This window comes from Amblyomma americanum, chromosome 7 (genome assembly GCF_052857255.1).
Source record: "Amblyomma americanum isolate KBUSLIRL-KWMA chromosome 7, ASM5285725v1, whole genome shotgun sequence".
Lineage (NCBI taxonomy): Eukaryota > Metazoa > Arthropoda > Arachnida > Ixodida > Ixodidae > Amblyomma > Amblyomma americanum.
The window spans coordinates 62,407,252-62,422,709 of record NC_135503.1 but is presented as its reverse complement, the minus strand read 5'-3'; the positions used below and the strand labels follow the sequence as shown (position 1 = coordinate 62,422,709).

The 15,458-nt window shown below is 44.4% G+C and overlaps 1 protein-coding gene across 3 annotated transcripts in view; it reads right to left on the bottom strand.

Moving 5' to 3' along the window:
* The window catches only part of LOC144099223 (hepatocyte growth factor receptor-like), a 64,582-nt gene that overhangs the window by 22,012 nt on the left and 27,112 nt on the right, over positions 1–15,458 (bottom strand). For 2 of the 3 annotated variants that reach the window (XM_077632369.1, XM_077632370.1), the window contains exons 8-14: positions 14,938–15,074; positions 11,452–11,643; positions 10,138–10,249; positions 7,563–7,790; positions 6,028–6,164; positions 3,245–3,433; positions 93–204 (exon numbers count right to left, since the gene is read on the bottom strand). In XM_077632369.1, coding sequence (XP_077488495.1) covers positions 93–204; positions 3,245–3,433; positions 6,028–6,164; positions 7,563–7,790; positions 10,138–10,249; positions 11,452–11,643; positions 14,938–15,074 — 1,107 coding nt within the window. The remainder of the gene's footprint in view (positions 1–92; positions 205–3,244; positions 3,434–6,027; positions 6,165–7,562; positions 7,791–10,137; positions 10,250–11,451; positions 11,644–14,937; positions 15,075–15,458) is intronic. The other variant, XM_077632371.1, reaches the window with a different exon arrangement.

The following is a 15,458-nucleotide window of genomic DNA, read 5'->3' as shown; positions in this document are numbered from 1 at the left end:
GCAAGAAAAAGAAAAAGAGAAGAAGCAAGTTTTATAATGGTCTTAGAATCACAACACATATCAAGTGCATGAAGCAATAAAATGCTCATTACCCCCTTAATAGAATCTTGGTCTTTGTTTTTAAGGGAGGTCACTCGGGTCACCATTACAGGCGCGGCAACACTGTCCAGGTGCTTGCCTCGAACGTGAATGACGGAAGTATTACTGCAAAAAAAAAAAAAAGAATGTCGTCAAGAAGCAACAAACAAATGCCTGTTCTTGAATACTTGTGAGGAGCTAAGTAACTATTCATAGCTGCACGCTTGACTCAATATATCTACACTAGCGTTTCACATGTGCCTTAGCCTCTTTAGGCGCAAACACTAGTTGAATAAAAGTCTGAACTGTAGGGAGATGCTTTTTCTTTTTTTACCATGGTGGCAATTTCAACGTAGTTTACAGTTTTTCTTTACATCGCTGTTTTTAAAAGTGACATCCGGTGTGTCAGTATGAACATCAAAATTAAAATTGGAAGCAAAATGGCGGCATCAGATGGCTGCCGCTGCGGAATCTGTCAGCCGTTCCGATTATGAAAACTTAATTTTTATGACTAAAATCTTCTCGCAGTTAGAACATCATAGCAATGCAACACACTCCACCAACGATGACACTGGAACCAAGAGGACAGTACAAGCCGCGGAGGGGATATTTTTGAAAATCTTCATGAAACAAAACGTTAGTGTGAACTTGATGTTAAGTATCTGAGGTCACATCTATCTACTGCAGCATTTTATCGAAATTTACTGAGTGTCAGTTGAAATAGCTGACATACTGAGGTTAAATTTTTTTATACCCTGTTGAAAATTTGTTGAATGACAGAGAATGATAGGGACGCAACTCTGGACTTGTTTTGGCAAGCTGGACAGAAAACTGCAGGTTGCAGGCTTTTTCTCATGCTTATTGGTGCGCACACATCAGTGCCTGCCTTCGTTAGACCAATAATAGAAATCTTGTTCGGATGATCACGCAATAAAGGTTGCTCTTATAGCTGTCAAGAGTCCCAAAATTTTGTCACAGCAGCACGTTCAAAATCGCTATTGGCACGTGCATTTTGCGCAGTGGATCACGGATTATCACTGGCATTAATTATAATGATATAAATTCGCGTTAACACACACGATAATCGAAGAGTGGTAAACCTGCACTGTTTTCAAAAGCGAAAATAGGTCTGAGAGGCTATTTTACTAATAACTTTCTTCAGTTCATTTATATTCAAGGCTATTATTTCAAGCAGCGCGTTGAGAAGACCGGAGGGTGAATGGGCACTTGATCGTCTCTTTCCGGGCTGTGCCCGTGCATTGTGGCTTGTAGTGCGATAGCATCATAAGTGCCACGAGGGCGAAAACAGTCCGGCGTCGGAGGCGACGCCTGTGTGATGCTAACAGCTGCCAACCGTGGCAGGGGGCAGGTAATGTTCAAGGTGATTTCTCTCTGTCCCTCTGCCATCTGCCAATTGTTCCCCTCTCCGTTTTTACGGTAGCGAAGGAAGGCGCCTTGTTGCGAATGACTCTGCAAAAATGAAAATGACTAAATAGTGAAGCAGTAAAATGAATAAAAGAAGCGACTACGAATAAAACTAGAATAAGAATAGAATAAGAATTGGATTAGAATCAGAATATGACTATATTGGTGAATGAAAGGCATAACGAATAAGAATTGGAATAGAATCATCTAGAATAGACTGGCGAATGAAATAAGAATGCTACCCAATTTCCACTGCATCAATCCCATTAATCGCCCCTAAATGATTTCGCACCTACTAACGCGCAATTGAGCGATACTGCTCAAGTTCCTCTGGCCATGTGTTGCGTCAAAGAGCAACTCCGGTACTTATTCTTTCAAGTCCACGCATTTTACTGAAACTTTTACGGCAGTTTTTCATCAGTCTTCAGATCTTATGCGCCCAATTTGGCACCGCAGCGGCGTTTCGTTTTTCTGCTCGAATGAGTTTTAAAATCTGCCGTTTCGGGACCTGAGTAAAGGCGGTGTTTGAGGGCAGCCTAGCCCGTGTGACATCAAGAGCTGCCTGCGCACTCATAGTCTTCTACGTATGCCCGTAACAAAAAAAATGCCACCCTCTCTTGGTCACTTTTGACAAATAGTGAATAAAGTTATCACTCGTAGCCACTAGTTTCGCCATTGAAGCGCCCACAAGTTTTTTGTCTGTATCAGTGACGTCATTAGTTGGTCTATCGTGACATTTATTGTTGGTCGAAACTCAATTCAGACTTCAATTTCCAGATTTCGATGGACTATGATAGGTTTTCTCATTATTTAAGATTATCTTTAGTGCAGCTATAAGCGAGAGCCCCAAGAAATTTAATGCCACTCTTACCCAAAATGTTAAAAAATCTGGCAAAATTGCCATTTTTTTTCTTTTCTCACTAATGCATGCCGTCTAGCTGCAGCGAACTGCACGCTGATAAAATAAACGCCGATACAGACTACAATCGCTAACTTGATGACATTAAAACTACAAAAGTAAAAGTTCCGCAAACAGGAAATTAGGGTCTAGCAGTTAAAATAATTCGTTTCATTGTGAACTAGTGCAAGCAAAAAAATTTTTGTTTCTTGCTTTCTTTGTTACTTTTCCTTAAATCTATGACATGACCAGTGTACAAGGACGAAATTCATCAGTGCTTTCGACACTTTGAGGAACCCTTTTTATAACTTGCGAAACCTAGTAAAGATCATAAATAGGCGGAGAGACCGAATAGCGGCACAGTATGATAGAACTGCTATCGTAAGTAGCCTCGATCCGAGACGGTTCACCTGTTCGACGATTGCAATGGTTCCATTGGCTTTTTCTTTTCAAGCGGTAGCCGCCAAAGGCGAGTGCACACAACGGATGAGCGTGTGTTTGCGGAGGAATATTCATTATTCGGGAGAAGTAGAGGCGCGAAGAAGGAAGACTAATATAATTGGTTGCCAGGAAAGACGAAGTAATGGCTTCACTGTTCATGCACATCTCAACTATGCCTTGAGGAAAGGATAAAGGAGGGCTTCCGCGAAGCTAAACAAAGCTAAACAAGGGCAAACTTACTAGCGCGCCAAGTCGCATTTCGTGACCACGTAAGATGGGCGCCATTATTTTTGTCGCGTACTTCGCATTTTTGTTCACATATTTTGGGCGATAATGAGCACACCCAGCCTTTATTTATCACCCCATAAAAAAAAAGAAAACTTGTTTGCCATTAAAACTTGCCTGTTAGCCTCCATTGGTGCAATGTCATAAATCAAGGGGTCTGGCTTGTAAGTGAATGTTGATGTAAAGTTTTCCGTCCCGACGACCGGAACATTAACACCGTCTATCCTGAGAGCGACTCGCATTTCCTTGTGTTCATGATCTCTGGTCATGGCACTCGTTGTGCAGTCCAGGAAGGCATTTCCGACCCTGTAATGAGAGCAGTGAAAACATAGGCTCAGGGTTAAACTAGTTGGCTCCTTAATGATGCGCTATGCCATGCTTCGCTCTCCGCAACGTTCTTGCTCGGCGAGCGCAAAAAAATAAAATGGGCATGCTTGGCACGAAATCTATGTAATCCGAAAACAAAAAATGCTAAGGACTACCTTAGTCTTCAATGGTGTCTTAGTTGCAGTGGTGTTCTACAGCTGAGCTCGAGGCCGTGGGGCCAAATTCTGACCATGGCGATCTCACTTTATTGCCCACTAAATGCTAAAATGCTAAATGTCGAAGGGATCAGAAGAGTCCATCAGGTCGAAATTAGTCCGATGGCCTTTACTACGCCGACTCTGACTCTCTCTCCCTTTTTATTCCTCCATTATTTCTTGTCAGTATGGTTCAAGTGACCACCATGGGAGAAAGATACACTGCACCTTTTCTGGCCTTCTCTAAAATAATATCCTTAATAGGATATAGGCGTGTTTTATCTCTTTCATTCCCTATTTTCAGCTGCAGTTTACTCCGTAATATTCACTTCATCTTTGTTTGTAGCACGTTAATGATCAGACTTCACGTCGTGTTCAGTTCAGTGTTATTGTGAAAAAGTTTCGTTTGCACATTTCTCTGCCGGCCCCGGTCCAATCTTGCGGATTTAGACACGCTTCTGTTGTGTGTGCGTTCAAAGCTTAGTGTGAAATTTAGCTTATTATTGATATTATTAAAGACTGCCCAGTCAGGAGCTATGTGACGGCAAGCATAGACACAGTTTTACTCTGAGAGGGCGCAGCTGTTTGGTTCTCGTGCGTGACAGCCGAGTCCGTGTTTTGCGCTGCGTCTTTGCTTTTGCAGTGTTCTCCTACACTGCAACTAAAGTATGGCTGCAACAATGATTATTAAGCAATCTGCGCAGTGTCGTGAAGTTCACTGCTGTATCAGCATTTAAGGTACAACGCTTTGCTACAAGGGTAGAATCATTGCGAGAGATTATTCTCTTGCGGCATGCTTTTAATTTCGTGCTTCCTCGAACGAAATCAAAAATATGCTGGAAGGTAATGACCTTTGCCCTCATTGCCTTGAGCTCTCAAATGCGGCCTTTTGTTTTTAGGCCGCAGTTTTCTGTACGCGAAAGAATCAAGACCGGAAACTGATATAACACCTGACAACGAAACAACAACTTCAAACTCTTAGTTCAGCTCGTTATTTACGAATGCACGTTTTCCATGCGTGCCTGTGCCGAAGAAAGGTACAGCCCCCTTCAAAAGAATACAGCCCAACGGGTTTAGTTCTAAGCTGTTTAGCGGGGTTCCCTAGCACATATATAGCTGTCCAAAGCTGGGCAGTATTGTGGACGCGAAGGCAGTCCTCTTTCAAGAGGTTGCAGTCGCTGAGGATGCTTAACAATGGATACAGGAGGCCTCACTAGCAAACCCCTGGGGCCGTATACTTTTGATGGGGGTGTAGCTACATTACGACCACCGGCACTTCGTTTCGGGAAAACAAAAGTGTGCGGAAACTCTTACTATGACCAAAAATATCTTGAAATCAAACAACTCAACGAGGGATTAAAACAAATCTCCGCTTTCTGAACTACCAAACCCAAGAGTCTGATCTGGTTGAAGCTGTCACTGATGTGACCTATCACTGCAATATTTGGGTTTCCCAGCTCTTGCGAGTATGAACACACAAAGTTGTATGTTCGTCATAGCTTCTGAAATAAGAGGAGACCTATCTCACAGCAGCCGAAAGTCACTGGAAAATTTTTAGACCTAGACTCTCTGTCTGGGGACCTGGGAAAGAGGAGCGTTTTAGAAGAGCAGAAAAATGAAGTGTGTTAAGTATTTCTCCCTCGCCTTTCTCTTGTGATTTTGTTTTATAACTCACTGCGATGTAAATACTGCGTACAAAGTTTTCCGTCTACTCTGCCTGAGCCCCGTGTCTGGCCTTCTCATCCTTTCGCAGTCCTGACCACACTACCTGAGTCACAGCCCCACGCATTCCATGCGAAAACTTCGCGCAAACGTGTCCAGCATTCTTTGACGAGAATTTTGAAAATTAGAATACTGTAAGGTGCTGTTGCCTAAATATTGAAGCAATAGTCCATTCGTCAGATGCGCAGCAAAATCTTTCTTTTACACATAGCTCGCAATGAGCAGTTAAGACTGCCATATTAAACCAAAGGGAAAAATTTTTGACGATACGGAAAACATTATAAAACAAAAAAATGCAAGCCTGCAGACGGGAGATTGCAGATATACGAGTACTGATTTCTAGAGTGAAATCTTACAATATATGAAAGAATTGCGTTCATAAGCTCTTTCCCTCTGAAGAATGCTTTGCCGAACATTGCTGAGCATGTACATCATACAGGAAATCTCCTACGTGCTCTTGCCTAATAAATTTAACCCCTCGTGTGCCATTCCCATCCTTAATTCGTTCATTCCTTAATTCGCAAAAACATTTTGTTATTATGCAGGTTGTTTTTGTTTTGCAGGGTTTTTCTTGAAAACGTGCGCTAAAAGCTCTGCATTTAAAACCACGTAAGCTATATGGGTGGTTGCATCGCTGTTTTTCTCCATGGACCGTACCTGTTTATGCTGCAAGCGCTGTCGCCGACAGTCACAATTCTTCGTGAACCCGAGTTTAGATTCATCCCGTGAAGAGTCAGGCTGGTTCCTCCGGCTACTGGCCCCCAACGGGGCACGAGGCCTGTGATTCTCGCAGCCTAGAAAGAGAACATTTTCTAATGACTCCAGCTTCGTAGAACGGAAGTATCCGGCAGTGCAGTGGTAAAAGAATAAATTGTTAAAATATTGTTATTATTAAAATATCCTTATTCTCTTCTAAATCTCGGTAGTACGCGAAGTGAGTGCGCCGTGTTGTCGCAAGTTATCTGTTCATTATAAGTAATTATTACAAATAAAAACTGCAAAAAAGAATACTTATAGAGACTGGGCAGACAGTGCCATGAAAAAATCCTAAATTTTCTAGTTCTATTTTATTTCCCTTTCTATTGCGCATATTGAAAGCTCTATACATTAAGAAATTTCCGTCCAGAGTGCAGTAGCTTATTCTGCCTTAACTGATGGCCCCCAGTTCGTCTCTTCAAGACTCCATTATTTGAGGAAACCTTTTTACGTTCACATAACTTATCTCGTATACCCATTGAAGGAATAATTGCCACTTAATGCAAACTGTTTTGAGGAATACATGAGCATAAATTATGGATGCAGTTTTATGACGTTATATTCTGACGGAAGTAACGGCGAATAACTGCAAAGTTTTTAGAAAAATATTTCCCTAAATTTCTCCCTGCATACAGGAGGGTGATAATGAGCCTCTGTGCAGGTCCAGAACATCAGACACGCGTGCATGCACATGTACAAGCTCTAAAAATTAAACTTAGATGAGGCCAAAAAAGTGCAAAACAAGAAACGTGTCATGAGATTTTCTGGAAAGGTGCTGATACCTCAGCTTTGTACGTACAAATAAGCACCCATTTGAACGAGTAGAGCATGATTGTTCGCAGCGCTTATCTCGTGAGTATGGCTCGCTTCAATGCACGTAATGTCGATGATGGCAAAGCGGTGAAAATAGTAGTCTCTGCTACTAGATGCAACGTCGGTCATTAGGAAAAAATAAACACATGAAAACAGTATTGTTCGTGCGAACGGGTAGCCCTTTCCTCTTTTAGACAGTTGGGTGTTCAGATGTGTGATGATGGAGTACTGAATGCATCTTCTGGTTTATTAGGGGATGGGCTGATTTTCGCAACTGACGGTGAAAACACCACTTTCGGCTATTTTACGCTTGTAGTTGCCAGGCAAATCGGAGGTAGCCTTTGAACTGTACGTACACTAACAGAAACATTGTATTACTGCTAAGGCACAATGTCGGTAATCTGTATCCTTCGCAATAATATTTGATTAACCCCGGAAGCAACCACTTGGCAAATAACGTACCAAATAGAACGAAAAACAAAAATCCTAACATAAAAATTTAACAGAACAATAGCAGCTCCTCATCAGCAATCATTTAAACCGTGAAATCTAGGCAGGGCTCAGCGACAAGCTTAGTACGCTAATGCGGGCATGAAAATTCCAACAAAAGAACACACGCTGACCTTGGTCCTAGGGATATAAGATGCCGGCGGTGGTCGGTAGATTAAGGTGAAGTATCCCTCGGACCCTGTGCTGTTTGGTGGAAGATGCAGCCCGTCCATAAGAAAGCTGACTTGCGCCAGGATGCTGCTCTGGTGCTTCTGCAGCTCGTCACTGCTGATCACGGAAAACTCCGTCAGCGATGGCCCAGGACACAGCAACTGCCGACTGTGCTCCATGACGCTACATGCCTTTAAGAGAAGCGCTTGACAGTGAGTTAAAAGAATTGGTGGGGGTTCATATAAGCCTGAATTTGCGCTGGACGCACATCAACCGTAATTTCCGGTATATAGTCCGCACTAGGTGTAGAGTCCGCAGGGCGGAGTTTTTGCTGAAAAAAAGACGCCTTTACTAGACTACCCGCACCTGGGGCGTAGCCCGCAGGAGCCAGATGTGCAATCAGCGCAAAATAATGCATGTGTACACAAAGCAGAAGCATCGTGATAAAATAAGCATTGGGAATTTCATGCCATATTCGGGTATATCGAGCAAAAATGCTGTATAGTCCGCACCCATAGATGGACTGCTAAGCAGAAAATTTCTACTTTTAAACATGTCTATGCGCGGACTGTATGCCAGAAATTTGGGCATATTCTATCATGAATTGTCAAGAATGCAGCACAAGATAGTATACAGCGACCTTGAGTCAGTCAGGGACGTGGTCATGGCTACGGAGGGATATTCCTAAGCAGCGCGTAGTGTGATTTCCCTCCCCCTCCCTCTCCCCTCTCTATTTTTCGGAACACACACTTAGCTCGGAAGGAACTTTTTTCTCAACAAGATGGAAATGTTTGATTAATAGTGCCGGAAGAAGGTCGTGCACGTGAAGGGACACATCTTTCATAGCTGACTACACGTGGAAGAAACCACGGCTTCCACGGGTGCACGAATTTCATGTTTTACAGTGCTTTCCATGTTTGCGTTACGCGAGTTGTTTTGAACAGCTATTTTTTTTTTCATAAGGTTTAGTGCTAGTAGTCTGAACAGACGTGTTGTTTCGTCAAACATTTTACGTAGTCCTTGTTGCTTACTTTTGTTTGATTATAGATTACGACGTACTTGACTCCTTGTGTTAAGTGAAGTAATTGTTCGCAATCTTTGTTATGAGTGTTGGAGACATTAACGTTGCTAGCACTAATCGACAACGCAAAGAAAATTCAAGATGACTCCCGCCTCTCCTCTATCCTATTGATTAATTTACTCTCGGTAGCAAAAGCAAGTGGATCTGCCAGCGGATTTGAGTTACAGTATGTATGCACATGCATACCCAACAATTCCGGAGAGAAACATTTTTGGACGGGACAAAATTTATGAGGGCAATATTTTCATAAATAGTAAGATTTCATTATAACAAATAATATATCCACAGATCTGCCGTCTGCAGGCTTGCATTTATTTCGCTATTAACGTTTCTTGCTACCTTCAAAAGCGTTCCCCACTGGTTCTCTATGGCAGTCCTAATTGCTCGATGCGAGCGATAGAAACAGTTTAAAAGAAATATTTCGCTGCATATCGGAAGAATGGCCCAGTACCTTAGATATTTCTGTACCAGTGTATTACAGTTTTCCAATTTTCGAAAATAATGCCCAAGAATGTTGAACATGGCTCACCATCGCAGTCAGCGCTTCCGCGGACGGCTGCTGTGTTAACCTGCCCAGCAATAAAACTTTGAAGTAACTTTCCTAGTTCATTTAATTATACTGCCCATAATGCTTAACGCCAGCATGGTGTTCTGCGCTTTTTGTGATAATTGGAGTACGTATGATCACTTTAGTGCGTTCTGAAATCACTTCAGTGCGCACACTGAAATCTGTGGTCAGCGAAGCACGCAGCCATGCTAGCCCACCGCAGTGGCGCCCGGCTAATTTAGGGTGAAATGCTAGGGAAATGGGTCTTCGGACCGAAGCGTGGTCTTGTGGTAGAGCATCCGCCTCGCATTCGGTAGGTGCTGGGTTCGATTTCCAGTGCCGGTGGTTAACCAGCGGTTTTTTAATGGGTACCGGATTTCCCTCGGCCTGGTGCTGCAAGGCCCTTTTCCCAAGCATCTCACTCTAGAAGAGCCGAGCACCAGGCCGGGGGAAATCTGGTACCCATTGAAAAACCGCTGGGTAACCGGCGGCACTGGGGATCGAAACCAGCACCTCCCGAATGCGAGGCGCATACTCTAGCACAAAGCCACGCTTCGGTGCAAACGATACATCACGAGAAAACTGAGCGAGCACCGAGGGGCGTTCGTATTAAAACGAAGTGGTTCTGGAAAGGAGGAAACTGCGCACCAAATTTCGGAAGAATGGCTCGCCTTCAACACAAACGCCACAGACTCCGCTGTAAAGACTACCGCCATCATGAAAGGGATGCTATTAAAGGAGAGGACTACCAGTTCAATGATTTATTAAGCGCCACACAGATTCATTAAATTATTTTTCCTTCAGGTGCTGTTTATGAGCATTACACAAATATAACCGTCTTCCATAAAACTGCTAGAAAATAACTTCACTGGAAAAATACAATGCACCATATGCGAAATTTTTTGCTTACTTTTGTAATGGACTGCTGTTTCTGTCTGTCAAGCGAAAAAACTCGAGTCACCATCATCGGTCTGGAGACGGTGTGCAAATGGACGCCGTCCGCCACAATAGCGGGTTGCTCGCTGAAAAAATCACGAAGTCTTTTAATACGTAAAATAATTAAGAAGTCTTTACAATGTTCCTATGTTTTAAACGGGAAACATTTATAGGGCCACCCCTAGAACATCTATGGTCTCTGGCGCAGCTTCGCTATAGGGCATTGTTATCGGTGCGGGTTTTGAAGAAGACGAAGGAACAAAGAGATAGCCGCTTTAGAATTGCTAACCATTAGCTTGGCACCAGTTTATCCTCTTCTCTTGGCCCTCCCCGGAGGACCCTGGCCTGTCCCCCATCGTGGGTACGTGCCATGCGAATAAGGCAACAACAACTAAGCTTTTGTGGGAGCTCCAGCATCACAAGAACAAAAAAAAAAACAATGGCGAAGGCAGTCACGGCACTCCACTGAAGGTCCCGTTCTAACGCACATGCTATTCCTTACATTGATTACAATTGATCTTTTGAAAGAAGATGTATATGTGGGGTGTGAGTGCCAATAAAATATGTGCAACTAGCACAGCCGCTTTAACCCATAAATCAGCGAAAGCTGTTATGGATTTGGTTCATTCATATAGCCCTGCATTCTGCCGTGGAACCGCCCTTAGGTTGTTCAATCCTCCACCCTAGTTATAACTTCCTTCTCCCATGGCACCTACCCTTTGGTATTTTTTTCCATGGTAGCCACCTTGCGGTCGCTCCTTCCTACGATCTCGCCATAACCTCCCAAGCCACTGGGCCACCAAACGTCTCTTACCCTCTCCCTCTACCCTTTCGTTCTTTTCCTCTCCCTACTCTGCACTTTGCGACTTGCCCTTGTGGCAGGTACCAACTGAATTGATTTAAGTTAAACTGAAATGAATTAAAATAAAATTTTTTTACTTAGGGGAAATTAAATATACTATCTAAGGTATTACGGCTGATGCTGTAGATGCCACTGTAGAATGAAGGAACATATGGCTATAAAAAATTATAGCTGCTTTGTCTGTGAAAGGAAAGCAGAAATATAATAATAACACTCCTGGTATATGTTAGGTTTCATTACTCGTCTGTGATCACTTTTAAGACCTCAAGTATGGAACAAAATTTAGCCCAAGTCTTTGGTCCTGCTTCACGATACGCAAGAAGAAATAAAACCTATCTTGTCTTGCTCCTTCTTATCAGGTTCATTTAATGCGGCAATATCTTATTTAATTTGTCGCTCGTAGTGGGCATGATGTTTATCTCGTACCTGAAGATGGCCGTCCGGGGAGCGATGCTCTCTATTTTAGGGTTCGACAGATAGGTAAATGTAGAGCCGAGGTGATCCTCAGAAACGAAGGGAATGTTGACACCATCAATGGCCAGAATGACTTGATTCTCATGATCCACTTGATAACCAGGCGCAGCGCCGGTCAAGCACTCCAAGCTTGTGCTGTTGAATCTGTGATACCGTGTGAATAGAGACATTACAATGCTGAGGCTCCATGATTCATCAATAGCTTACCCTACACTGGTGGCGCGCCTGACTTCAAAATTTGCGTTAAAGGGACCCAGAAAGGGAGTCTCAATAAAGGTGCGATATGTCTGGGATGTTAAAAGACGACGGTTCATAATTATCCCCCAGCAAGAATTATTTCAATGCGTTTTGTGGAAGCTGAGTTACATGCAGACAAAATTTGAACTTCCGCGTTTTCGCGCCTTTCCCTCTCCTCTCACACCCAAAACGGCGGCGCTCCTCCGCCGGCCCCACTCACTCGGCCCCTCCCCTACCTCCGCTGGCTGCGGCGCGCGGGAGTGGCCTCAGCCGCGGTAGCGCGTGACGTCTGCAAGAATTTGGTGTTGTGAACCAATGGTAACCCCGGGCTGCTGACGTCATTTGCAAGACGCGACGTCGTCTGCCAGGTTTTCGTGCGAAAGCCCGGCACCACGCGTCGCCGCGAGGTGCGAAAGCGGGTATTTTTAAAAATGTATTGTAAATTTCCCGCTCGCTTTTGAGGTCTCGTACGCGGCATGGACGCTCGGTGGCCTGTACTCTACATAGTGCAAGCATTTTAAAGCCAAGCTCAAACACCCCTTTTTGTGGCCGTTTAAACTACTTATTGCCGTTCGCACCATATATCCCCAATGTATAAAGAAAACTCTTAGGCAGTCCAAGGTGGATCGTTTGAATGCGTTAGCATTTTCGGCCGCTGCTCATAATATTGTAGCTTCGCCTTAAAGGTGTGATGCGATGGCAGTAAATAGGTAAATGACGATAAATGTGGAATTTGTATTTCTCGGCTTTACATTTATAGATCGTAGCGAGTGCTCATACCACTCCTGGCACAGTGGTGCAGCAGTTTAGCGGTGCGTCAGTAAACCCCGGCAGGTGGCGGTTTCAAACACAGCCACCAGTGACTTCTGAAACCCAGGTTGCCCTTTGTGAGCAACCTCTCGCGACCAATTCTTAATGTATCGCCCGCCTGCCACGGTGGGCAGGTCGCGATGACGTCACAAGGTTCGCACCGCGTCACGCGAGACGTCAGTCGTCATTTATGCTTGCGCAGACCCTTCTAATGCAAACGCATTAATCAAATTGCATTCACTCGTGCACAGTCTATACCAAAAGTAATGAGAGTAATTTTGGAGGGCCGATCACGAGTGTTGGGGGTAGAATTTGGGGGGCAGGACAGTGGGCTGGAGATTACGCGCACACATATCGCCATCATCAGCCTGACTACGTCCACTCTAGGAGAAATGTCTCTCCGACTGTCCTTTAATTAAGTGGTTGCGTACCAGCTGCATCCAAGTTATTAAGGCGTTCAGGCGGAAATGGCGACTGCCGTGACGTGTGATAGGCACACAGTGGCAGGTGGCAACCTGCCCACTGTGGCAAGTGCCAGTTAACTTAATGATTGGTCGCGAGAATATCCTCGGGAAGGGCAACATATGTCTCACAAGGCCCACATTTGGTTGAGCTCAAAGCGCCAACCGCCTGGGCAGCGCCGCATCGCCTAACGGATGCCCCACTGCGCTGTATGACCACTCCCAAGGATCTATGAGTGTACTATCGGCGTCATATGAAATGCGAACAGCGGAACGCGTGGCCAAAGGTTCATTTTACGCCGTCTGCCTGTCACCATCAGAGACAGACGCGTGTTTCCGGTTTGCGATTGTTTCGCTTCTTTTTTCTTCGGTATTCGTTTTCTCGCCTTGCCGCTGGAACGCCACATTTTTGTTGACGGTACGGCGATAAAGTTCTGCTCACTGCCAGCAACAAGAATACAGCGACAGCCACGTTGGACACCGACCGCAACCCGATCAGTCTTTTTCACCCTTCGCGTCGCAACCAGGCGCTGATAACAGGGCGATAATAGAAGCAAAAGCTCTGCAGGCCATGGAGCTAAGAGCGCTCGCTTCACCCACACGGTATGCGGCCGCTGCCGCCAAATAAGCCGCGCTGCGCAAGTTCTGATCGGTGGAAAGTATGTATGTGGCGCTCCAGCGGCAAAGGGAGAAAGCGAACTTCAAAGAAAACAGGCGCAAAACTATCGCAAACCGGAGGAGCGCTCCTATCTCCGATTACAACAGGCAGACGGTGTAAGAAGTACTTTGGTTCGGGCTAGTTGGTTCATAGCTGTAGATGATGTCAGGAGGGCGCGAAAGGAACAAGAACGAAGAGGGGGACAAGAACACAACAGGACAGGCGCCAACTTGCAGCCGAGGTTTGTTCGCCAAAACCCTTGCGTTTTATGAAGCACCCGAGCCGTATCGCAGTAGGCTATCACACAAGAATAAGAAAGGACGTTGTTGACAATTTCTTATTCCTGCGTGATAAGCTACTACGATACGGCTCGGGTGCTTCATAAAATGTGAGGGTTTGGGCGAACAAACCTCAGCTGCAAGTTGGCGCCTGTCCTGTTGTGTTCTTGTGCCTCTCTCGCCCTTGTTCCTTTCGCGCCGTCCTCACATCATCTACGGACGGTGTAAGTTGGACCAATGGTCATACGCGGCGCTGTTCGGATTTCATTTTACGGCGATAGTACAGTAAAGAGTATGACTAATTCCGGATATGTGAGCATTAACCATTTAACCATAATATATGATGTCCTTAGGGCGGAGCTACAACAGACTCAACAGCAACAGAAAACGTTAACGCAATCAAGCAAACCACGAAGGATCTCCTCAAAGTTTTATGCATACAATCGGCGCAGTTCAGTTTTCTGCACGCCGTTGCAACAATCGGACGTTTAGCAAAGTTTCGAAGGCGCATCAGTGCAACATCCTGTTATAAAATTTAGGGCACTTTGGAGCAGCATTACTTGATAAATATTTTGCCAGACTGGATAAAATTAAAGGGTTGCACAGTCCACATTAGCGGCTTTTTGCTTGGATGTGTTTGTGCTCCATGAAAATGGCCTTTGCCGCAACCAACTTAAAAAATGTTTCAAAGAAAACAACGCTCTCAGCAATTACTTTTTCTTTATACATACTTGTGTAGCTTACATTTGATTTTAGCTTAGATTTATTTTTAAATTGATACGTGGGGCTTAACGGTTTGAGGCGACTTATGGGTTATAATGGACGCCGTAGTAGATGACTCCGGATTTATTTAGACTACGAGGCGTTCTTTAACGTGAGCTGACATTTACCATTAATGGGCACTTTTGAATTTTGCCTCCACAGAAATGCGGTCGCCACGGTGGAGATTCGCTCCTACGACATTGGCATTAAAAGTTGACCAGGCTAGACATACTTGTGTATCTTACAAAAGGTTGCCCCTATTGTAACAACTCTCTGCGTCCCAGTGTCAAGGTTCTTCCCAAAGAGGGTGATGTTCGTTCCTCCGGCTGCTGGTCCATAAATCGGCTGCACACCTGAGAGCGTTGCGGTCTGAAAAAAAGAATAATCCTCTTGTTATTCCAAAGTGCATTTAATTACAACGATTAAAAAGAATAGTTCAGCACAATCTGTAACATTCAACAATAAATGAGGCGCAAAAAAACCTATCTTGCGCATGCTCTTTGGTAGCATGCCTTCCTCATGGCACCACATGTGAACACGTGCACCACTGGCTGTTACTGGCTCAGCTGGCATAGAAATGAAAAATACAGCACGCATTCTGCACTGTACGAAGACTTAAACAAGCATGAATCGGGGGGTGATAAGAGCTCTGGCTTATAACATGCCTGCCATCAAAGTTAACTAAACCAGACTTCGCCGCTGAAGAAGACAAACTGCCACAAGCAAGCTGAACTACTACTTTCAATATGTTTG